Source organism: Ciona robusta, chromosome 14 (genome assembly GCF_009617815.1).
Source record: "Ciona robusta chromosome 14, ASM961781v2".
In the NCBI taxonomy this organism is placed as follows: domain Eukaryota; kingdom Metazoa; phylum Chordata; class Ascidiacea; order Phlebobranchia; family Cionidae; genus Ciona; species Ciona robusta.
This window is the reverse complement of record NC_143248.1, coordinates 3900180-3924990: the sequence shown is the minus strand read 5'-3', so window position 1 is coordinate 3924990 and position 24811 is coordinate 3900180. Positions and strand designations below refer to the sequence as shown.

The following is a 24811-nucleotide window of genomic DNA, read 5'->3' as shown; positions in this document are numbered from 1 at the left end:
AGCTTACGAGTTACCACATATATGTTACTTTGTAGGTGATTATTTTTTGTGATTTGTTATGTATGGCTAACAATTTGGACAACCCATTAGTGGCCACTGGGTTGGTGCAATTTCCGTTTAAGTGTCTCGCCCCATAGTACACATACGCCCACAATGGTGTATCAATGAATGAATGAGTGTAACTTACTTTATCCTCGCGTGGCCGGAAAACGACAGTCGTTATCACATGGGTTTAACACCTCGTGCCAGCTTACGAGTTATCGTATATGTTACTTTGTGGGTAAGCCAATGATAAGCCTTTTGAACCCGTTACCTCTGGGTTCGAGGCAGGCGCACTAACCAACTGTGCTACTGCGCCGAGCATGGTATATTATCATGTGTGTATAGAATTAAAACTCCCATATAATGATTTGGTTTATATTTTATACATTTGGCAAACAACTGTACAAGCGCATTGCAATAAAGGAAAAAAGAGGAAATAAGAAATGAAATAACAAACAGATTTTATTAGAACAGTGACAAATCAAATCAGCATAGCAAAATATACTGCTGTAAAAACTAATACGAATTTGATCTCATGAAAAATTAAATACATTATGGTGGCTACGCATTACGTATGTGAGAACACATTGCAAAATCTGCAATAAAATAATAAAAAAGACCTCAATTTAAATGGAACATTTGGAAAAAAACTAGTAGAGGTGTTTCTTATAAAATAAAATACTAACTTTGGCAAAAGTAGCTGCTACATTTGTGTAGTGTATGTGTTAACACTAAATCAATAAAGAATTTGGAAGCTTAAGTTTTACTCCATATGTGTATTGGTTTGAAAATGATAAATTAGTAGTGTATGGGCTTAAGTGTGCCCTGTGTAGTGAGGAGTGTGTGTATAAGTTACATGAAAAAATCAGTAATTAAAATGAGATTTATGTTTTACTCCATATGTGTATTGGTTTGAAAATGATAAACTGGTAGTGTATGGGCTTAAGTGTGCCCTGTGTAGTGAGGAGTGTGTGTATAAGTTACATGAAAAAATCAGTAAATAAAATGATTTTCATGTTTTACTCCATATGTGTATTGGTTTGAAAATAATAAACTGGTAGTGTATGAGCTTAAGTGTGCCCTGTGTAGTGAGGAGTGTGTGTATAAGTTGCATGAAAAAATCAGTAATTAAAATGAGATTTATGTTTTACTCCATATGTGTATTGGTTTGAAAATGATAAACTGGTAGTGTATGGGCTTAAGTGTGCCCTGTGTAGTGAGGAGTGTGTGTATAAGTTGCATGAAAATATTGCAAAACTTGATCGATGCCTCTGATGATAGAAATGATGTAACAAAATACAATAGAAACATGCAGAGAAAAATGGAAAATATTTACATATTTATTTATTCAGCTAAGTGATGTTTAACCACTGGGCTATAAAAATATCTGCTGTAATTTAAGCATTATATTTAGGGTTTGCATTTCTTTTAAGAAAATATTTTAAAATTCAAAATGGGCTGAAAGTTTCATTCATAAATTGAATGAATGAATGTATGTAACTTATTTATCCTCGCATGGTAGGGCAATGACAGTCGATTTAAACAGGTGTTTTGTTTCATACACCTCGTGCCCACTTATGAGTTACCACATATGTAGTTTATTTATCCTCACATGGCGAGGCAACGACAGTTGTTATAACACAGGTGTTCTGTTATACACCTCACGCCAGCTTACCAGTTACTACGTATGTAACTTTATGGGTGATTTGAAATATTTTTGTAGGGAATAAATATACAGATCTTCAATTTATATAAAAACAGATCTTGCCAGGCATTATATAAGTCAAATATAGCTTATGTCACAAATTATTATCCATGAAACCAGGTCTGTTGCAGATGGAGTACAAGACAGTCAAACTGTTCAAATACACGATGTACATAAGTGGCCTAGGTGTTGGAGTAATGGGCCAAATCTGGTTTAAATCCTTGGCAAGGACCTCACCCACATAGAACAGAAAATGCAGAGTTATCTATAGGGTGTACCGTGGTAATCTTTCTGTTCATGTTTTCCGCACCAAGAAATGAAGGAATAATACAGATTGAAACTTAAAGTGACAACATGGAGATATATCTTACACACAACTAGCACAACCATTTACAGGGCTAGCAAGAGATTCATCTGTAAAAAATATAAAAAAATAAATGTCAAGAAACAAAAATAAATGGTATAAATAAATTCAAAACAAAATAAACTTGATTTTCGAGGAAATCAGTATAGTTAGCCCAGCTGGTAAATTCAAATACCTTTTCTTTGTCAGAAGACATTAAACAAAAAAGGATAAGTGACTTCCTAAACCCCCCTGGCTGCGCCACTGCCTGTTAATATAAAATAATTCAACCTACCACAGCTAGCTAGTTTCACATAGTTGACAGATGGGTTGTTAGGAGTAGGGGTGGGCGATTGCTTCAAGTTCGGCAGTGCATACGCGACTGCTTCTTTAAATAAATTGCTGTTCATTCCAGGTTTCCAGCGAATATTTCGTGCAGTCTAGAAAAATGATACAGTGAAAAAGGCTTGTGTGTTTTCTATAGTTCCATATGCTATCAACAGTTAGGATCTGGTGCTAAAAAAATGTAACAGACAAAAATCAAGTCCTAACAGTCCAGAAAAATAATTCAGTCATAGATGCTTGTGTTTTGTCTATGGTTTCATATGCTATCTAATATCTATAGTTAGGATCTGGTGCTACGAAAACATAATCGACAAAAATCCGGTCTAACCAATTTTTACATAACATATATATAGTTCGCCAAAATTGGTTGGCCTTGATTTTGTCTGTTATGTTTTCGTAGCACCAGCTCCTTACTGTATTTCTTTACACAAGAATCGTTCGACTCTATGAGCACCAGATCAGGGTCAAATTCACAGAATTTATTACAATTATCTATCTATTGTTTTGGTTTTTGTTTTTCGATTTAGGCATTTTGGTTTAAAAACAGTGTTTTTATTAACTTTTAGTTGCAGTGCATAGTCTTATACCTATGTATTCTATGCAGCATGTGTATTTATAACATGAATATAAATGTGTCTGTCAGATGTTCACTCCATTACAGTTCTACATTTTAAATAGATTCCACATATATTCTCAACAGACATGTAATAATCTTTTAATGGCTCATCTGGTATGAAAACACAGTGGATTTCCGACATTTCATTTGCCATTCGATAAGACAAAAAGTTGGAAATACACCACTTTTTTATACCAAATAAACTGTTAAAAGATTATGTATATTATGCCTGGTATCATATTGGGGCAATGGGCCAAATCTGGCCTAAATCCGAGGTTTTCAAGGACCTCACCCATCCAAAGTAGAAAAATAACATTAAACATTCATCACAACAAAACAGTCACCTTCAATGCATCCGATAAACCAGATGGAAAATCTTCAACGCCTTGTAAAGCTTTTTTGACTCCTTTCACTCGAACGAAAATCAGTTTTGTGCGATTGTTTTCCATATTAATTAATCCCTGTTGAAAAATTTGCGTAAAAACAGGAAAATAAAAGAAGAGGTCTCGTACTATAATTAGAAACAATTGAGGAAAAAACAAAAATTTAAAAAAAAACTTCTGTATACAATTTTATTGGGGGAGAAATAGTTTATATTATATTTCACAATTTCTCCAACCCAGTGGTCACTAATGAGTTGTCAAAATTATCAGTCGCATATAAAAAAAATAAAAAAATAATCACTCACAAAGTAACATACTTGGTAACTCATAAGCTGGCATAAGGTGTATAAAACAGAACACCTGTGTTTAACGACTGTTATATTCCGGCCATGCGAGGATAAAGTAAGTTACATTCATTCATTTATTAAATATTGACCTGCTCAGCTTCAAACTTGGACCAACGGTCTCTAATATATTCTTCTGTAAGGATAATTATCATTCGATGACTGTCGTCCAATCTCTGAAGTAAACTACTAACTGAAACTATAGAAATATACTGCGTTAGTGGGTCAATTGCCAAGAAATAAGAAAAGAAAAAAGGTCAAAGAATTGTTTTCTGAAATATACAGTAGGGTGGGGGGAGATGGGACATCTTTTCATTATACTTTCTCGTCCCACTTGGTAGTAAACAAAGAACATTCAAAGAATTATAAAACTGTATCATCACAACTCTCATAGACCGTTGTTAATTGTTTAAAACATGATCAGGATATTTGGATATTACGTGCCAAAGGTGTCCCATCTTCCTGTAAGCCTTGTATGTGAAGCTCTCGCAGTAGTACACAACAAAGTGATTTATTTACCAAATTTTATAAAACACAGCCATTGATAAAACTTATATTTTACGATTTAAACATTTTATATTTTGTATTAAAAACAGTGTTTTTTTAATCTTTGGAATAAAACAAAGACTTCATTTTTTGGTAAATTTTATAAAACACAGCTATTGTTAAAAACGAGTTTTAGGATTTAGCCATTTTATATTTTGGCCTAAAAACTGTGTTCTTTTAATCTTTAAAATAAAACAAAATGTCGGATTTTTTGTTCAATTCCATAAAACACAAACATTAATAAAATCTAGGTTGGGTCTAAGACAACAATATACAACTTACATCCGCCAGCTTGTAAATCTTCATGACTGTCATAATACTTGTATTGCATTGAATTAAGTTGTTGTTTAATGCAAGTAATGATTGTTTCCGTCGCTTTTCTGGTCTCGTCAGCCAGATCACAGTCATAGTAATAAGAAAGGACAACTATGTTCTTTTTATCATCTAAAAAAATAATGTAAGTTTGGCATTAAAATGGGAAAAGATAGGTTTTAACATCTAGAAAGGTCCGTGCAGTAGCATTTTGAGTGTTGGGATAATGAGCCAACTTTGGCCTAAATCTCAGGTCCCACGGGGTGCTCATTTTGGGTGTTGGGGTAATAAGCCAACTTTGGCCTAAATCTCAGGTCCCACGGGGTGCTCATTTTGGGTGTTGGGGTAATAAGCCAACTTTAGCCTAAATCTCAGGTCCCACGGGGTGCTCATTTTGGGTGTTGGGGTAATGAGCCAACTCTGGCCTAAAACTTAGGTCCCAAAGGGTGCTCGCCTACATAGAATAAAATGTTTTCTAGCATAATGGGACAACTTTGGCCTTGGTATTGGTGGTAATGGGACAACTTTAGCCTAAATCTTAGGTCCCAAAGCTTGTTATGCTACAGAACCTCAATCAGAAAGAAAAGAAAAGAAATACATCATAATGTGTATGACATCTCAAATAAAGATTGGTTGATGTATTACTAGGAAAGACTGTTTCACTTCCTCACAAGGAGGAAAGCATAATTTCCGGCATAAGTTTGAAGTAGCTCAAATTTTAAATGAGAAAAACCACCAATAAGTATCAATCACGTAAGTTATAGTAGGGTGGGGTAAGATGGGACACAGTTTTACTCTATTTCTCGTCTTATTTGGTAATAAACAAAGAACGTTCAAATAATTATAAAATCGTATCCTCACGACTTCTGTACACCGTTGTTATTTGTTTAAAATACCATCAGAATATTTAGATATCATGTGCTGAAGGTGTTCCGTTTTCCCACACCCTACTACATGCGAATTTGAGCCTTCAATTAAAAGATTGGTTCCTAATAAACAATCAATACCACTGATGGAATTTCCCAGTTTGCATTTTAACAGAAAGTATTAGGATAGTTTAAAAAATAAGGACGAGAAATATCAGTTTATGTGCAGTTGTTAAAATATTTGCATAAAAAAGATTTTTTACGCAAAACTTGCTTAAATTTTTCTAATTTGTTTTTAGCTAAAACCTTTTAAAATTTTGGATGTGATTTTAAATTTTGAGAAATCTATATTAAATACCAAGTTGGAAAACTGCCAACATACCATCTTGATACTTTCCGAAATGACGGCGCCATCTGAGTTTGATACGGAAGCGGTAGCGCCGATAAACCAACCACAGAACGATTAGTGACACCATAACCACGAGACAAACTGTAAGACCAGCGGCCATTTTGACCAACATTCTGGTCCGGTCAAATACAAGTGTAAAGGTAGCAGGATCACTCGGAATACCTTTGTACAGCACTGATACATGGTAAGTACCAGCATCTGAAACCTTCATTTTACTGTTAAAAAAAAAAATTATTCACATTGTTTTAACTTTGACAGCAAATCTTGGCAACAAGGTGTATTTAAAATACATACCTGTTACTATATGAAAAAAATGCATAAAAAAACATTCTACAAAATTTGAAATGAAATAAACCGTAGACATTTGGTATAAAGTATAAAAAAAATCTTCATAAAAATATTTTTAAAACTGTACAGATTTAATATAAGCCATGAACATACATTAAAAACCCATGTTTACAAACTTACTTAAATGTGAGATAGGCTTTGAAAGTGTTGCTTGATGGTTGAACTTCATTAGGTGCAGGTTGTCTCCAGAAACAAATCTTTTTTGTGTTTGTGAAATCCTCACTGTGTAAGAAACAGTTTAATATGTATTTACATTTTCTTTGTGGGTGAGGTCCTGCAGTGTGGCCACTATGGGACCTGGGATTCAGGCCAGAGTTGGCCTATTGCTTCAACACCCAGGCTAAAAACCACCACTTTATAAAAAAGTTTGTTTTGAATTTACACTCTATTTTATGTGGGTGAGATACTGCAATGTGGCACCCTATGGGACCAGGGATTCAGGCCAGAGTTCGCTCATTACCCCAACACCCAGGGTGCTACAAACATTCTATTCTATGTGGGTGAGCACCTTTTGGAACCTGAGATTTAGGCCAAAGTTGGCTCATTAGCCCAACACCCAGGGCGCTACTGCATGGACCTTACCAGATGTTGAAGCCTGACGCTTCCACGAAAGTAGGCGACAAGGGTTATAATGGTAATTAATGAGAGTAGTAGACTATATATTTTAATGTTTAACAACCAAGCTTCCTATATAATAGCATAAAACAGACTGTTTCATAAACGAATATATTTAAATTCTTTATTTTTTTTCCAGTAAAGTACAAAAAACAAACAAAAATAATTTTTTTAAAAAAGATATTTTTGTTTGTTTTTTGTACTTCTTTTTTAAAAAAGGTATAAATAATGTCAATTTTTGCCAATAGTATAAGATTAAAGTAAAACCATTGTAAACTTACAGTCCACATTGTGAATTATGGCCACCACTAGATGGGGCTGTGGAGCTTAGAAGATCAGATTTAGTGCAGAAAGTAGAAGTTCCCTATGATTAAAGACCCATGGTTTATTTTATGTTAAGTTTTGCGCATATTATATTCTATTTTATGGGTGTTGTCTTGTAGAGTGACACACCATGGGAATTGGGATTTAATCCAGAGTTGGCCAATTACCACAATGTTGCTACTAAAATAATACATTATACAAACAGGTGTCCAAATACACAAAACATTTTCATTTCCTACATATCAGACAGTAGTAAAATTAGGTAAAATAAAACAGAAAACAAATTTTTGTAAATATGTAAAAAAGAAAACAAATTTTGCTAAAAAAATTGCTGTCTTGGTTGTAAACGTAATGTTTACTGATTAATGTGGTCAATTACTTGCTTCCCACTTTGACCCACCCTACCACCCCTAATTTAATGCCTATTTAACACCAAACTTTACACAATAAATTTATTGAATAAATTAAAATTATTTATATATAAAAAACTTTTATTGAAATATTTATTGAAAAAATTTAAATTTTTCAATATATAAATTAAATTTAAAACTGGCTTACTTTGGTCCAAGTTATTTCAAGTTCATCTGGTTTTAATTCACCAAGCTTGGTAGTCACAGTACATGATACAGTTAAAGAATCATCCTGGAAGAAATTGCGACTGCCAGTACACATTATGTTCGGTTTTTTATTGTTTGAAACTTTTTCTGTAAAAAAAAAAATTTGAATAATTCAAGTTATATTTGTATATATATGGTAAGGTGGGCATAGGCGCCGATTTTTTTAAATTGCAGAAGAGGCCACGTTTATGATGACGTCATTCGTTTTGCAGAAATTAGGAAAATACGGTATACGCGAGTTTTTTTCACTCGCGCCAAAACACGATTAAGCTATACTTTCCATGGCAGCAGTAACAATAACGGCGACTATTAAAGTTTGCCAAAGCTGCTGCCTATCGTTCATGCGGGTATGAAACTGGCAAAATCACACAGTCAAACTCGTTCGTCGTTATTTGAAGGACGTTGTTCCTACGATACGCACACGAACATTAATGACGCCTCAAGAAACATCAATGCTGTTGATTATTACATAGGTCTTAATTTTGTACAGATCTAGTGTTTGAGGGGTTTTTAACATAGGCTTTGCTTGTCAATCGTTACTTTCGATGACGAATTAATTTTACGAGCAGCTAAAGTTTGTTCCAAAATATGTAGCAAGCACCTATGTCTGCAGATAGCTGTTAAAGTACTTAATTGAATCCAAGGACATCCGCCACGCACAAAGATTAAACCGTTAAGTTAAAGCTTTAATGTGTTTAATACAGACCAATGTATGTGTTATTTGTTTTATTTTAATACAGTCGTTGTATAACCGTATTTGCAAAGGCGCTAGCCATATACTCATAGCAAGCTGTTTTAAGTATAAAACTAACGTATGTTCACTTTTCGTTAAAGTTTTAATAAACAGTCTCCACCGTAAACGTACACTATTCAGTTTGCTTTCTCTTGGATTGCTAATAATGAACGCGTCAAACCGTATTATGACGTCAATAATCGACGCATCAAATAATAATATGACGCAAATAATCAGCGTGTGAATCGCTACTATGTCGTAACAAAGCGTTATGCGTGGACGCGTGGTTGAGAAAAACATTACAGAAAATGATCGTTGTTACGCCAATCGATGGCGTAATAACTCAGAACGTTTGAATATATAGTTCTTTAGCTATTTGCGGGCTTAAGACGACTAGTTCTTTAATTTTAAACGGGTTTTAATAATAAAATGCAGTTATACGCAGCAGGTGCTGCACCGTCTGCATAATATCCAGAGTAGGCCGGCCTCGTCTGCACCATATAAAACGGCGCCCATGAAGGTGGGGGAAGATAGGACACCTTTAGCACATAATATCCGAATATCCTGATCGTGTTTTAAACAATTAACAATGGCCTATTGGAGGCGGTGGATACGGTTTTATAATTCTTTGAAATAACTTTGAATTTTCTTTGTTTACTACCAAAGGGGATGAGAAATTAGAATAAACAGATGTCCTATCTTCCCCACCCGACTTTATAAAATGTTTAAAAATTAAAAAAAAAAATATATATATATACTCAAATTTTTTTTTGATTTTGAAAATTAAACTAACAAACAAAGGAATTAAGCAACTCAACAGATTTCTGTTACTTAATAAAAATTTAGCAAAAAAAGCATAAGAATCTCAAGAGTGGCAAAACAGGCAAAATTGCGGAACAAAAATCAAATATTTAAATGTCATTAATGTATAGTTGGGGGGGGGGAATGGGAAACCTTTAGCACATAATATTAAAATATCCTGATCAAGTTTTAAACAATTAACAAGGGTCTATGGGGGTTGTGAGGATATGGTTTTATAATTCTTTAAAAGTTCTTTGTTTACTACCCAATGGGTCGAGAAAATAGAATGAAAAGTGTTGAGAAAATAAAATTAAAATCGTTCCCCATCCTACCAATGTTATACTCACGCTTAATGCAAAGTGCTGCATGAGAGATATAAGCTGTCTGGCCACCATACTGCACCATACAAGTATATACTGCTGGATCATAAAAGTCTTGACCAGTTATCTGTATTACGAATAAATGTAAATTGCTTTATCCCTACGTGGCTGGTAAAAGACATTTGTTAAAACACAGGTGTTATGTTTAATACACCTCGTGCCATGTTACTTTGTGGGTGATTATTTTTTATGTGTGGCTGATAATTTGGACAACCCATTATTGGCCACTGGGTTGGAGAAATTTTCGTTAAGTGTCTTGCCCAAGGACACATACGCCACATTGGTTACATCGACGAGCCTTAAACCCATTACCTCTGGGTTACAGAAAGGCGTGCTAATCAATGTGCCAGGGCTATAGTATTTAATATAGTGAATAGAAGCAATTTATAAAAGCTGGAGCATGTTCTTTTTATACATTTTTTCCTAAAGTGACAAAATAAGTAGGCTTATTTCATATACAAAAATCTATACATAAAATACCTCCAAGGCTTTTGGTTTATTGTGTCGTTCCAACAATCGAACTTTTAGATTAGTTAAATAATAAACTGGTAAATCTGAACAAGTTTGGTTGGGTTGTGCAACTTGCAATTCTGATGTTGAACCACTGAGTTTTCGAACTGGAGTTCTAATCCATTTTGTAGTTATTTGACTACTTTGTACTGCAGGCGGAAGAACCGCATCTGCGCCTGCATTTGCCGCTGTGGGGTAAGAAGTAAAGGATATGTTTAAGCCAGCAGTTTTCATAAAGACAAGACTAAAAATGCACATTACAGAATTTCGAATCCGTCCTTTTGTATTGGAATCTAATTTCGGGATTCGGTATTCTGTTGAATGACATCATCACGCGTCATCTCATAAACTATAATTGCAATTTTTAACCTAATATTTTTGAGAAAATATATTTTTGTGTTTGTGGGACTTTCGAGAGTAAACGTTTCGCAAAGTCTTTTCATAGCCTGCTGTACGTTTTGTGAGGCAAAAACTACCCAATAGTACAATTTTTGATCATTTTACAGCTCATGATCCAACAAGGCTACTATGAAAGAGTCAATAAACTGACTTATGTGGGTTTTTTCCCATAAACATAAGAAGATTCAAAATTCTAGATGCGAAAAAAAGTATTCTAGGATATCCTAGAATACCTAATTATTCTGTAATCTGCATCCCTAGACAAGACTGTTTTAATCTGAAGTTTTCACTACATAATTTTATTGTACAATTTCCTAATTAGAATCTCACCTGGTTCACACTCAAAGATCAGAGGTTTTCCTGATATCTCGGATTCTACAAAGATAATATTTGAAGAACCTCGTAATGCAGTAATAACATCTTCACCGCATGTGTGATGTGGTAAAGGACGAAGCTCTATTTCAACTTCAAGAGATACGCAATAAGTTGAATAACGCTGAAAGAAATAAGACAGTTAGATGACAGTTTAATTTTTATAACGGATTGCTATGTTGCACCTATTTTTATAAAGTAATGGGCCAATCCTGGCTAACCTATTGCGTGCCATGCTGCGGGACCTTATACACATAGAATAAAATGCACTTATTTTAATTCCATACTACCCTAACCCTATTAATTATTAAATGAAGGTAAAGTTAAATGTAAAAACCCATAAGTTAGATTTTCCCTCCATTTTTTTAAGTTTCTGTTTGGCACATTGATTTCAGGTATCATCATAGGATTTACAAAGTAAAAGCTAAATAATTCGGAGTCTGTATCATATTTACTACTGTCATTGTCATACAAAATTATTAGATATACTTTAGAAAGGTGCAAAAACAGCAACCACACATTTCAAATATTTAATATGGGTCTAGTCAATAAAACAATAAAAATGTTTGGCCTTTAGGGCTAATATTCATAAAACGCAATTAGCATAGCTTTATTAGTTATATACATCTGAAAAGTACAGTATTGGGCCTTAGGCAAGGAATCCCCTACACTTTTACTCATTAGCTTCAAGGTTAATCTTTCCAAACCATGGATTAAACAACTGAATTCATTTATTTGTTTCAAATAACATAGGACTGTCACTCAACATTCTTTGTTTATTTATTGTTTCATGTAAACTTTTTAACACACATTTTTTGTAACAGTGGTATCAGTATGCTTACGTATGCACTGTGCATATTAATATATTTAGTAAGGTGGGGAAAGATGGAACACCTTTAGCACATAATATATAAAAAATTTGATCAAGTTTTAAACAACTAACAACGGTCTATGGGAGTTTTATAATTCTTTGAACGTTCTTTGTTTACTACCAAATGGGACAAGAAAATAGAATGAAAAGGTGTCCTATGTTCCCCTACCCTACCATATCTACATACTACATTGTATATATAATTTGTTTCTTTTACCATGTTTTTACAATAACATTAGCAATTGCTGTGAAAGCCTAACTAAGGATTAAACATACCTGGGTAACTGTATATGTCGTGAGTATGGAAGAACTACCATTTAGTGTAATACTTGTTTCTGTAGAGTAGTAGTGCTGATCAGGATGTCGAATATAACACTGCAAACAAATTTAAAATCTATTATAAATGTTAATTAGTATTAGAAGTACAGGCATAATAGTATTAAAAATGAATTATATAATACTGTTGGGGAAAGATGGGACACTTTTAGCACATAATATCCAAATATTCTGATCATGTTTTAAACAATTAACAACGGTCCATTAAAATCATGAGAATACGGTTTCTTAATATCTTGAATGTTCTTTGTTTATTATCAAAAGAGACAAGAAAAAAAGATTGAAAATGTGCCCCATATTTTCCCACCCTACTATATATGTACACATTGACATATTAAGTATGTTTTCAATTAAATTAACTAAATTAGTATGTGACATTTTCAAAAGGTTAGACAGTGACACCCTTTATATTTAAAAGCAGAAGAGTGCAATCTATAATTGTGCATAAATTATGCAAAGTTTTACACGATGTGCAGCGTTTGCATAGTTCTTTAAACCAGTATACCACAAACACTTTCTCTGTATAGTGGTTGCTTGCCATTCAAATTAAATGAACAATCAAAAAAAGGAACTGTCTAAACAAGTAACACAGTCGAGTCGTGCAAAAACAAAGAACAAGTAATATAGTCAAGTCATGCAAAAACAAGTAATATGTCTAGGCATGCAAAAACAATAAAACAAGGAATATAGCCAAGTCATGAAAAAACAAAGTTTAGTACAATGCTAAACATTGTCCTAAAACAGCAAAATCTTGCTAAATACCGTGCACTGTTACTTTTTCTCAAGTAGATTAAAAGTTAAAACAATGAAATAATTATGCCGAATTTTCGGTCAAGTTTCAAACTTTCCGAGCCGTAACTTAATGCATCCTCTTTGAGACTTCCGTATTTAATTTGCATTGATTTGGCTTCAGTAGGAAATTAGTTTCAAGTAACATATGCAAATGATGGATAAGACTCATTAGAAATCTCAATCGTGTTTAAAATATCAGAATAAATTCTTAATTGACAGGTAGTGAAATTAAAGTGACTGCTAATATGTGAAATAGTTACTAACAATAAAGTAAGCAAATTTTGACATTTCAGCTATGCATAATACATAACAGACTTGACAACATAAACGACTTTTACTGCACAAAATGCAGAGTAAATACACCAGTACATGCACGTACACAGAACATTTAAATCTACTTAATGAGATATGACTCACAGTCAGTGCAGCGTCAGGGCTTAAAGTGATGTTGTATGCAGTCAACCAATCTCGTGACGTCACATCATTACAGTTTAATGTAAATGGCCAGTCCACGTATTTAACAACTCGACTTTTTCGGGGAATACGAGTACAGTTGCTGGCACCTATAATAAAAAAGTATAAAAACTTCTTGGTAATATTCTATTATATACGGTTAACGTCCTTTTTGAGAACATTTAGGTTAAATTTGGCCTGTTAACTCTACTTTAGCAGTTAAATATGTATGGTTATTAGTCCCCTGCAGGGTATAGATTTACAACATGTGTAAATTGTATCTATAAAGAAAAAGACAATAATTTTAACTGTTTGAGAACCTAGGATGTAGGCTAGATTGGACCCATTACCCCAACTTTACAGTTAATATGTATGGCCATTAGTCCAAAAACAGCTGGTTATAGGTTTACTTCGAAACATGTCATATTTTGAACTGTTCAGATATTATAACCAACAAAAATATAAAGTTCTTACCTAGGCTTGAGACACTAGTTGCTGCAACAGTTGCACAAATGTATCCGAGTAATAACACAGATATCTTCATACTTGTCATACCAAAGTATCTTCAATAATATCACAACATGTAGAAATTTTGTCTATAAAGAAAAACACACTATGATGAACTTAGCTAAAACTTAAAGAGTCCTATATCTGCACACTGTTTATTGTTTTACCAGATTTTTTAAAATTTGATAACAATTTTTTTTGTTTTTGACGGGAAAAAAAGTTGCCGCCAATGAAAAAAAGGAACACTAACAAAACGAAAAAAGGAATGTTAACAAAAAAAGAAACGCTATATTATAGACTTCTGTATGTTTAATCTTTTTGGTTACCATACATGAGTGTATTACACTTAATTTATAAATAACCTAATTCTCTTTGAGTGTAAAAATGACCTATTAATACTTCTACTGTCTAAAATGAACTGCCAAAAAAAAGTTTAACGAAAAAAACGCCAAATTTGAGCCTTTATGTATGTTTAATCTTTTTGATTACAAGAATGTATCTATTATACCCAGATTTCTTTAAAAATTTCTTAATAACTTAATTCTCTTTGAAGGTAAAAATGATCTCTTACTGTCTAAATCTACTGTACAATCCTAATAATTGCAAAGTGCTGTTAAAAGGCATAACTTCCTAGAAGAACTGTTCAAAATTTATAATGGTCACAGTCACAGACAAAACATTTGGAAACCCCTATTCTCTATTTGGGTTCACATCAGACTTTAAATGTTCATTGGACTGGAAAATATTTGCATAGGTGATTTTACACATCAGACACGAGTTAGTAGTTGGGGAAAACCAGTGAGGTTAAATATATGGGTTAGGTTAGGTTTTATCTAGTAGTACATAACCATAACCACATAGAGTAACAAGTTAAAAAACTTACAGATTAAAATAGCCATTATAAAAGACCGATATTCATTTTAAAACTATCACTTTTTTATTAAAGAAGGTGGTAAAATGGCAACTTATGACTTATTCTAAACAAAACCCAGTGATTATTTAAAATGCAAAACAGCACCTTGAATATTGGGTGCTAGTGAAGAGTCTCCCCAACCTTATTTGCTAACCACTAACCCCTATAACCACTAACTACTAACCCCTATACCACTAACCCCCTAACCATCAACACCTAACCCCCTAATCTAGGGGTTGGTGGTTAGCAAATAAGGTGGGGGGGAGATTCTTCACTAGCACCGAATATTGTAAAGAACACAAGATTTAAAGCAAAAATAAAAGTCAAGTCTAAGCGTACAGACAGTATGACAAATGAATTGTTCAGACAAAGTAAATCAGGCAGAGGAAGTACCACACTTGACTCATTAGCATATTGTAAAACAACTACCTCACAACTAAAATTTTCTTGTAAGTTTATACCACAAATGTTTAAGCATAAATATTCTATTCTAAAAACTACCAGGACATAAATACATCATCCTAATTTTAATCTAAATTAATTATTTGTTTATTTCATACAGCAAGCAAAAAAACTTACTTTAATTTTCACATAAACGATTGTATGTACACTTCACACGATTGATTTTACCGATATGTCACAAAATGATCTAAAAAAACATTAAAAACACATTATATATACCATTTTTCACATATTACGTACCATTTAAAACAGCGACCATTTTATAAGCTGTATATAATAGTAAAACATTTCTATTAAACTTAACTACAGAGCGAAAACAGGCTGCATAATCGCTTTAAAGGGCATATACTAACTTGTAAGCAGTAACCTACATTGTTTTCGACTCGCGACTCGCTATATAAGAGAAAACGAACAGCGAGAACTTGTGACGTCACTGGACTTTTTCTCAACCACATTTGGACTGCACGATTCGCGATTCTTTTATCTCAAAGCCTATTGTTTCGATTCCTCAGGAAATAAACGACACACTTCCACATTCCAAATGTTAAACTGTAATCTGTACAGCATTTTGTAGCTTCATATAAAAATTTAACAGTTGTAAACTGTTTTAAGTAATATAGTAGGGTGGGGTACTGGGGTAATGTGGGACATGATTTTATTCTTTTTTTCCCAGTCCCATTTAGTGGTAAACAATTTTTTTTAAAGAAGATATAACCGTTATTTTTCGACTTTAAAAAAGCGTTGCTATCTGTTAAACTTACTATCAGGATTTAGGCCTATGAGATTTAGCTGCCAATGATATCCCAACCTACCCCGCAGTACTACGCGATACATTATTTGCCTATAGTTAAACACAGCGTATCAAATATTACAGGACTGCAGGGAAACCTAGGACACCTTTAACACATAATATCCAATTATCCCGATTACGTTTTAACAATTTACTCAATGGGAGTCGTGATAATACGGTTTTATAATGAATTTTTTTGTTTTCTACCGAATGGGACAAGAAAATAAAATAAAAAGTGTGTTCCCCCACCCTATCATATGTTTCAATGTCACCACGTCTCTAAACATGCTGTATAGGCTAAATTGTGTGGTAATAAATAGTCTTCCGTAAGAGGAAACGGCGGTGATTTTACCCTGTGGTTTATAACCTATATAAGCCGCAAAAGTGTAATTTTTTGCATTTTTAGTGCGTAATACATTCACGACTACATTCCACCTACTGCTACAATGTTACAAATGATGAGCAAAAACGCTTTGTTTGTTTGTTTCTTCTATAGTTTGCATTTTTCGACCGTGATGGTAAATGAATGAATTAAAAATCCCCGGCAATTTTTTTCTCCCCATATCAACAAAACAAACAAATCAACTGCGTTTCGTGTTTTTATTTCAAGATATTCAAATTTAACGAGAATGTATAAATACCATTATTATTATAGCAGCGCAAATTAAAACGGCAGTCGCAATAGGTCTCCAAGAATTGCTTCCTGAAAAAATTAAAACAGGATTAAAATACCTTCATATTTTGTGTGGCTGGCGTTGGTGAAAAGCCACTACGGCACGACAAGCCCCCAGCCAATGGTAGTGGGTTTCTACTTAGGTGAGAAACCCTTGCGGGATGTTACTGTCCACGCAGGTTAAAGAAACCCCCATAGACAAAAATGATACAACGAATGCACATACACATGTGCACGACAACAACGACAAAAAGACAAAAATAATACAACGAGGTGCAATACAAAAAGTGCACGAAAGCATGCAGTATACACACACAACAGCTCAACCATATCCAAAAATTGGACGGTTACAATTAACGCGGACATAATCAATGAAACATCTTCAAAGAAAATATGGTTCAAATCCTGAAGGATAATCAGCTGCAGTGTACAAATTATTAAATGTCCGACCACAAGGAGTCGAAGCCAATAACGGCTCCGCAAGTCCGAATCACCTGACAAGTCGCCATGTTGGTACCGCGATACTCTCGTCGTATCTTCACGCAATATAATATCGTTCGGATGTTAAGCACCGCTTCGACCGTCATGAAACTACGTCAGGTTGTTACGAACCGCACTAATAGTGACCTAAATAACCGAGCGTAGCGTCACTGCATCGTTAGTGACCTAAAACTAGAGTAGCATCACTGGCGGCGACGTCCACGCAACAACCCAGCGGTAACACAACTCAGTCTAGAACCGTGACATAACCGAACCGAACGCTGGGCCCCTAAGTCCCATCCACGTATAGCGTAATTGTAACGTGGCCAGCGTCACAATTAGGCTTTTGTAAAAAATAGCGACATGTTAACGGGAAAATTAATCAATGAAAAATGAGGGACAAAGTTTAATTGTGTGTATATATTATAATGCGCGTTGATATTACTCAAGTATTTGTGTACCAACATGCCATTCTTATCGAGTGATTAGGACAATGCAGAATCGCTAAAGGAATCGACCTTTGCAGAAGAAACACATAATGACGTGTACAACAACAAAATCCGATCCAGCAAGATGTTCGCCATAGTTTCATTGCATATATTTCAGTGACATGCAAAATGCACTAAAGTAGTGACTAAAAAGGCTGGCCACATTAGGTCCAGCAAAAATGAGACACAAACACTAATCCGGCAACACTGTAAGAGTGCTCCAGCAACCACACCCCAACAACACACAACTCCTAAGCCTATAAGAAACACCTCAAACCGGCATCCTTATTGTCGTCTTCGTCTTTGCTCTTCGTCTGCAAAATAAACGCAAGTTATAGGTTAGGGTAAGAAACCGTATCCCAAAAACTCTTAAAAGAGGGTTGTTAATTGTAAAAACACGATTAGGATTAGAGAATAAGGGGCATTAAGTGTTTAAACAAATCTATCTTGTCCCACAGTAAAATAGTAGGGCGGGGGGAGATGGGACACCTGGTCATTCTTTTTTTGTTTCAATTGGTAGTAAACAAAGAGCATGAAGAACTATAAAATTGTTTCCTCACAACTCCTATATATACCATTGTTAATTGTTTAAAACGCGATTAGGACATTTGGATATTATGTGCTAAAGGTGTACCATCTCTCCCCCCTCCCTTACCCTACTATATTACTAGAATCGACACATCTTGTCGTCATAGGTTAATTTTATAGTGATGTACAATTCTTTTTCACCATTCTAACAAACATTAATTACTTTTACTTTGCAAAATAATACTTTTTATAGTAATAGAAATATGGGCATACACTATACCTTGCGCCTTTCTTCTGCAGCATATACGCTGGCTTTTCTGCAACAATAAATAGGTAAATGTCAGTTTACTGTGGCGTCACAATTACCTTCATTCCCGATTCGCGCACTGTCCTCTTGGTCCTCTGTGACGTCACATACCACATTCTAAAAAAAATACAATTTTAAATTATATAAAGATTTTGACGAAACCAAAAAACTTACGAAGTGGGTTCTTCTGTTGCGCCATCACCACTTTGTGACGTCACATCTCAGTGATGTCATCTAAAAAAACAACTGGTGTACGTAACAATGCCTATTGTGATTTATACTTTACCAAATCTTTGATCTTCATGCTTCATTTCGTGCCAATATTTTAAAGAGTAAAATTAATATTAAAAAAAGTAATGTGCCTTGCGACAACGCAAAACGCGCATGGGGCCCCATGAAAAAATCGTAAAAACGAATAGAAGAAACCGCAATGTGAGGTCGCGTGTTCTCGTGCGTGAATCTGACTATGACGTAATAATCGCGAGTGATGGCGAAGCGGTTATATGACGCGATGTCATACAGACGTATTGTGACGTAACGCAGAGATTGTGTAAGCCGATATCACGTCGTTTGATATAAGTTTTAAAATATAATAAAGTAAAAATAAAAATCGCAAGGCACAATACTAAATGTATACGTACACAATGTAATACTACTAAATAGTCGTATTCTAGTCTAAGTATATTAGAATACAAGTACTTAAATAACTAACACTAAATTACTAAAAAAACGGTTAATATTAGGCAATACTAAACAGCAGAAATATTACTTAACTTCTATATCCGTGTAGGAACGAATATAATCCTGCTCTGAGTTCATCCAAACAGTGTAGCTTTGTCGTTGCTTCATCCAAACTGCCTTGTATGGTTGCAACGTGTCGTATATGGACGGCGTTTTACATGCCCTGGGAATCAACGAAAAGCGGGAGACGTCGGCTAATCAAAATAATTGACACGTTTGAATTAAATTCTACGCGCTTTTTGGTTGCTGCCGTGTGTCTTTTAGCAATGTATAATTGAGCACGTAATCGTAAATGGGCGTAGAGATACTTTTTCGTCGAACAGTTAGTATTGTTGAGCACGTATTAGTGGTTGTTAAATCAGAAATCAAAAATGCTAATTTGTTAACGCTAATCTATATCAATTCTAATTCTACGAATATATAGATTGATGATAAATAATGGCGGCAGCAATTAAGTAGCTTGAATATATTGAAAAACTTGATTTAAGCTATAAAACTATATAGGCTAATTTTAACCCTTTAGGGACGAGATATATTTTAACAAATTTCTCATTTTTGACTGACCGTCACATTTTACTCTCTAGTGACTCAGGTGTTTGTGAATTTTTTTTTCTTTTTTCTGTATACGTTTTTCAATTTATAGCATTATAATAAAAAACGTGTATAGTGTTTACTGTATAGTACTGTGGGGTAAAATGAGACACCTTTAGCATCTAACATCCAAATATGCTGATTGTGTTTTAAACAATTAAAAACGGTCCATTGGCGTCATGAGGATACGGTTTTATAATTCTTTGTATGTTCTTTAGTTACTACCAAATGGTAAGAAAATAAAATGAAAATGTCTCCATCTTTCCCCATAACACTGAACCTCTACCGCCCCACTGAGGATAAATATTTAATGTGCGCTCGACCCTATATGGTATAGTGTAGGCATTCTTCTGCTATAGTGTAGAAAAAAAAAAAACGAAAAAACAATTTTGGTGCATATGTTTGTCAATGAAATGACAGTGAAATTAAACTGAAAGTTACATTTTTTTAAGTTTTAGGTTCAGTTCAAGTCATATAACATACGGTTTTATAATTCGTTGAATTATGTTATTTGTTTGCTATACCAACTAGGACGAAAAAATAAAAGTAAAAGCTGATGTCCCATCGTTCCCCCACTCCACTACATCAGTATTTCGCGCATTAACATAAACCTAAGCAAAGATTATTATATAGCAGGGTGCGGGGGGAGACGGGACACCTTAATTTATTTTCTTGTACTATTTGGCAGTAAACAAAGATAATTAAAAAAACATAAAACCGTATCCTTATGACTCTCATAGACCGTTGTTAATTGTTTAAAACCAATCAAAATATATGTATTTTAAGGTGTTTTGTTTTCCCCACCCTATAGGGTGTGCAGTATATATACTGCATTAATACTCGCTTAAGCTACTATACTGTACTACTATATATATATAGTGATCTACAGTCTACACGGTCACCTTAATAACACAATAGCGATGCTATGGTACAATAGAGAGACGTATACACTTGGTTTCCCTTGGACCGCAATTATTGATTGCATATAAATTTCAAGTGTGTTGAATCATATAAGTTAATATAATGGCCACAGTCATGTCTAATTAGTCTTACGTACAAACCGGCAAAAGTGCGACCACGTACGTCAAACAGACATCAAATTTAGACAGGGAAACACCCAAGCTCGGTTACCGGTTTTAATTTATAGCAATTAGACCGATTTCCGAATTTTAATGCAAAATATAAGTCAAAACTAGATGCGTACAGTTAAACGCCCCTCTATGGCTTAGGTGACTCATTTTTGAATTACTTCTCATTTACAGACGTCTTGTGGTTCAAGAAAAAGTGGTAATCGGCTCGAATTGAAAATAACAAGCAGGCTGCGGCGCCGGAGGGCGTGATTTAGGCAGATGCTTCGTAGAAAAGAAGAGCGATGCGTGTTACAACGGTCATATTTATAGCGAATGTTATAGAGTATAGCATGTGTTAAACTAATACACAACAAAGAATTTTGTTCGTGAATTGAGATGTAATTCAGAAACGGTTTGAAGTTTATTGTCGATATAATTTACAACTGTGATTATTTCTAGTATATAGGAGGGTAGGAAAAGACGGGACACTTTTAGCACATTATATCCAAATATCTTGATCGTGTTTTAAACCATTAACAACGGTCTGTGGAAGTCGGGAGAAAATGGTTTTATAATTCTTTGAATGTTCTTTGTTTACTACCAAATGGGCGAGAAAATAGAATGAAAAGGTGTCTCGTCTTTCCCCACCCTAATTCGCTATATAATATCAAGCGTACCGGTTGTATAGTTTTATAAATATGGAGTATAAAAACGCATAAAAAACAGCCGATTAGAAATATATAGTAGGGTGGGAAAAGATGGGACGCATTTTTATCCTATTTTACTCGTCCTATTTTGTAGTAAACAAAGAACATTTAAAGAGCATTTAAAGAGTTATAAAACCATATCCTCACGACTTCCATAGACCGTTGTTAATTGTTCAAAATACGATTAGGATGTTTAGATATTATATTCCAAAGGTGTCCCGTTTTCCACCACACCACTACAAATATATAATTTTAAAGGTTTCTAGAAACGCCTGAGGCTTTTGTCTTGCTGCCAATTTTCTTCTCTTTGCTGTTCAAATTATTCTGATCTTCGTTACTATATTTAAAAAGTAAATAAGGTTTTTATGTTATGTTTTCAAACTACAGCATTTGCTGCTAAACGCACCAAAGTTTACAATCTCGTTTTAATGATTTCGTGCCTAGATGAACTACTTGTGACGTAATCAAACAGATTAACTGCATATTTACCGTTTGCCGAAATCTGAGCCATTTTTAATATCTGTTCATTTAGGAAATGGTTTATGCAAAATATCAGCTTTAATTAGGGAACTAATTGCTAATTACCCTTGCGTGGTAGGGCTATAAAAGTCGTTATAACACGGGTGTTTTGTTTCATACAATAATATGCTAACAGAGAAGCTGTACCCTAAAGTTATTACATTCAAGAATAATAGCACACTGCAAAATGTTTAAAATTTGTTATCTCTTTGTGGATTATTCAATGTAATGACGCCTGAATGTATAACCCTGCACGACTGCATGTGAAACTTTGTAACAAACTGTCACGCGAATTTCGCATCACGAACGCCCCTAGCTTACATTCAGACAATTTGAATAAAGCTGTGATTAATATTTGGGTATAGATCTCGGTAAATGCTAAATAAACAAAGTGGACGAATCGTAAATTGCTATAGATAAACATTGGTGCGGTTAATATGATCTATAGTGTTATTGTGTTTTGGGGTAAGATGGATACCGTTAGCACATATTGTTCCATATTTCCCAATCGTGTTTTTACAATTAACAACGTTATTTTAGATTTGCGAAGACACGGTTATAAAATTAGGTAAATATTTTTTGTTTACTACCAAATGGGACAAGAAAAGATATTGAAAACATGGACCATCTTACCCCAAACTACTATATAGGTTCATGCTAATAAATATACAGTAGAGTGGGGGAAAATGGGACACCTTGTCCTTTTCTCTTTTGTCTCATTTGGTAGTAAACAAAGAGCATTCAAAGAATTATAAAACCGCATCCTCACCGTTGTTAATTGTTTAAAACACGACCAAGATACTTGGATATTAGGTGCTAAAGGTGTCCCGTTTTCCCCCACCCTACAATAAAGGCTTTCTTTGTGTCTATATTTTCGAATAATAAACTCTTCAAGTGCAATGTTCCGCAACAAAGATTTTACAGCGAATAATATTTTCGTATATTAAGATGTTTGTAAATGGATGATTGAAATCGTGGGTTGTTTGTTTGCAGTGGGTTTAAATTATGTAGTAGGAAGGGGGGAAGACGGGACACACCTTTAGCGCATAATATCCAAATATCCTGATCATGATTTTAAACAATTAACAACGGTCTATGAGAGTAGTGAGGATACTGTGTTATAATTTTTTGAAAGTTCCTTGTTTACTAACGAATGAGACGTGAAAATAAAATAAAAAGTTGTCCCATCTTCCCCCACCCTACTATATTTAAGACGCATTTAAGCCAACTCACGCAATAAGTGTATAAGGTCTAGACCACGCAAGAAGTAAAAGCACCATGTGTTAGAATATGAGACGAATTCGTTAAACGCTGCAGACAGACGGCGTTAAATGACTGGACACGAGTTTGGTATTAAAATATTTGCCTTTAACGATGGCTGCATATATTATGCATGTAAGACTACATAAACCGTACTGTCTCGCGAGATTTTCCTATATTTGTAATGTTCTTGTAACCTGTTGGAGCACTTGTGCGCTTAAAATTCGATAATCCGATATTGTAGTGATTTCATAAACAGATAAAATGAGTCATTGTTTATAACAGAGCACTTGGCGTTTCTTAACAATAGTTTTTGTAGATTCAGGTTATAACAACTTGAACAAAGGCAGTTTAAGCAATCTTAAAGTTACTAAACCGCGAGGCCAATCTGAGGTGTAATTAAAGTGACGGCTCAGGATATCAGCGTTATAATTATTATAGAAGACCGATACGCCGCTTCAGAAAATCGTATAGGCGCTTTTCTCTGTTTTATACCGTAGGCGGAGATTAGCCGTTTTGCTGTAGGCATTCGTGCAGCGCAAATTGGTTCATTTGATTATAAATCTAAACCTACAATAGCTAAAAAGGAAAGCGTAGAAATTATGCAATATCCGGTAATTTACAGCGTTGGCGTTTTACCATACCTACACTTAGATATTAAGTCAATATGTGAAAACCAACGAGCGGAACGAAGCCGAAAATATAAGTGCAGAACCAGCACTTCTTCTCGAACCGCTGAATAACCTTTATTAGGGTCAGTTGCTTTTGTTTTCGCTGTACCAAAACGTGTTATGAGATACCAGACCTGAGATGCGATTACAGTACATGCAAAGCTCCCAACCGCCGAGTGGACATGGCATGGTTAATTTACATGCAGGAAATTTGATTTCAGTTGTTTGTGTAGAAAATGGGTTTGTTTATATAAGTATGCCTTGAATGGTAATTTATGAACACACCCCTTCGATTCGTAGAAATCATCAGTAGAAAAACAAGTTTCACAGCTTTTTTGTATTAGATTTCAACTGATTGTGAATTTGAGATTAGCATGCAAGGTTTGCCCTGTTTATTATTGGGTATTTCGTGTGCCGCTGTCTCAAGTCATTAGCTCGAGGCAAGCCTCAGCTGCGCACGCGAAGGTTTATCTGTTTTGACTTAAAAGTCTACCCTTTAAGCCATGTCTTGACGCTCGCACGTTTTCACGTAAAGAAATTGAATTATCGTTTAGTTTAACCGTGCTCGCACGACTGGAGGCTGGCACGAAGGTATTACCTCGCATATAAACACTGCGGGCGTTGCCACACGCTTTAGTTTAG

General features: G+C 34.5%; 1 protein-coding gene across 3 annotated transcripts; it reads right to left on the bottom strand.

The window, feature by feature from the left end:
• Positions 1 to 401: 401 nt before the first annotated feature.
• On the bottom strand, positions 402 to 15712 carry LOC149725096 (uncharacterized). Of its 3 annotated transcripts, none has more exons than XM_089892708.1 (16): positions 15585 to 15712; positions 13937 to 14058; positions 13427 to 13572; positions 12158 to 12256; positions 10969 to 11134; positions 10210 to 10427; positions 9682 to 9796; positions 7757 to 7902; positions 7156 to 7238; positions 6380 to 6481; positions 5885 to 6126; positions 4607 to 4768; positions 3871 to 3977; positions 3396 to 3512; positions 2386 to 2530; positions 402 to 2161 (listed from the first exon to the last, which is right to left on the bottom strand). In XM_089892708.1, the coding sequence occupies exons 2-16, from the start codon at positions 14013 to 14015 to the stop codon at positions 2115 to 2117; spliced, it is 1974 nt and encodes a 657-aa protein (XP_089748834.1). In that variant the 5' UTR covers positions 14016 to 14058; positions 15585 to 15712; the 3' UTR covers positions 402 to 2114. The 3 variants fall into 3 exon arrangements, with proteins under 3 accessions (XP_089748834.1, XP_089748833.1, XP_089748835.1); XM_089892707.1 differs by having other exon boundaries at positions 15462 to 15595; XM_089892709.1 differs by having other exon boundaries at positions 9697 to 9796; positions 15462 to 15595.
• Between the last annotated feature and the right edge of the window lie 9099 nt (positions 15713 to 24811).

Excerpts from the sequence above, each read along its gene's own strand:
- LOC149725096 (XM_089892708.1), bottom strand. The coding sequence starts at position 14,015 with ATGACAAGTATGAAGATATCTGTGTTATTACTCGGATACATTTGTGCA. Across the intron at positions 12,257-13,426 it reads GCCCTGACGCTGCACTGACT|TGTTATATTCGACATCCTGA; the intron begins GTGAGTCATATC and ends ATTTGTTTGCAG. Across the intron at positions 9,797-10,209 it reads ATAAACCAAAAGCCTTGGAG|ATAACTGGTCAAGACTTTTA; the intron begins GTATTTTATGTA and ends TTCGTAATACAG.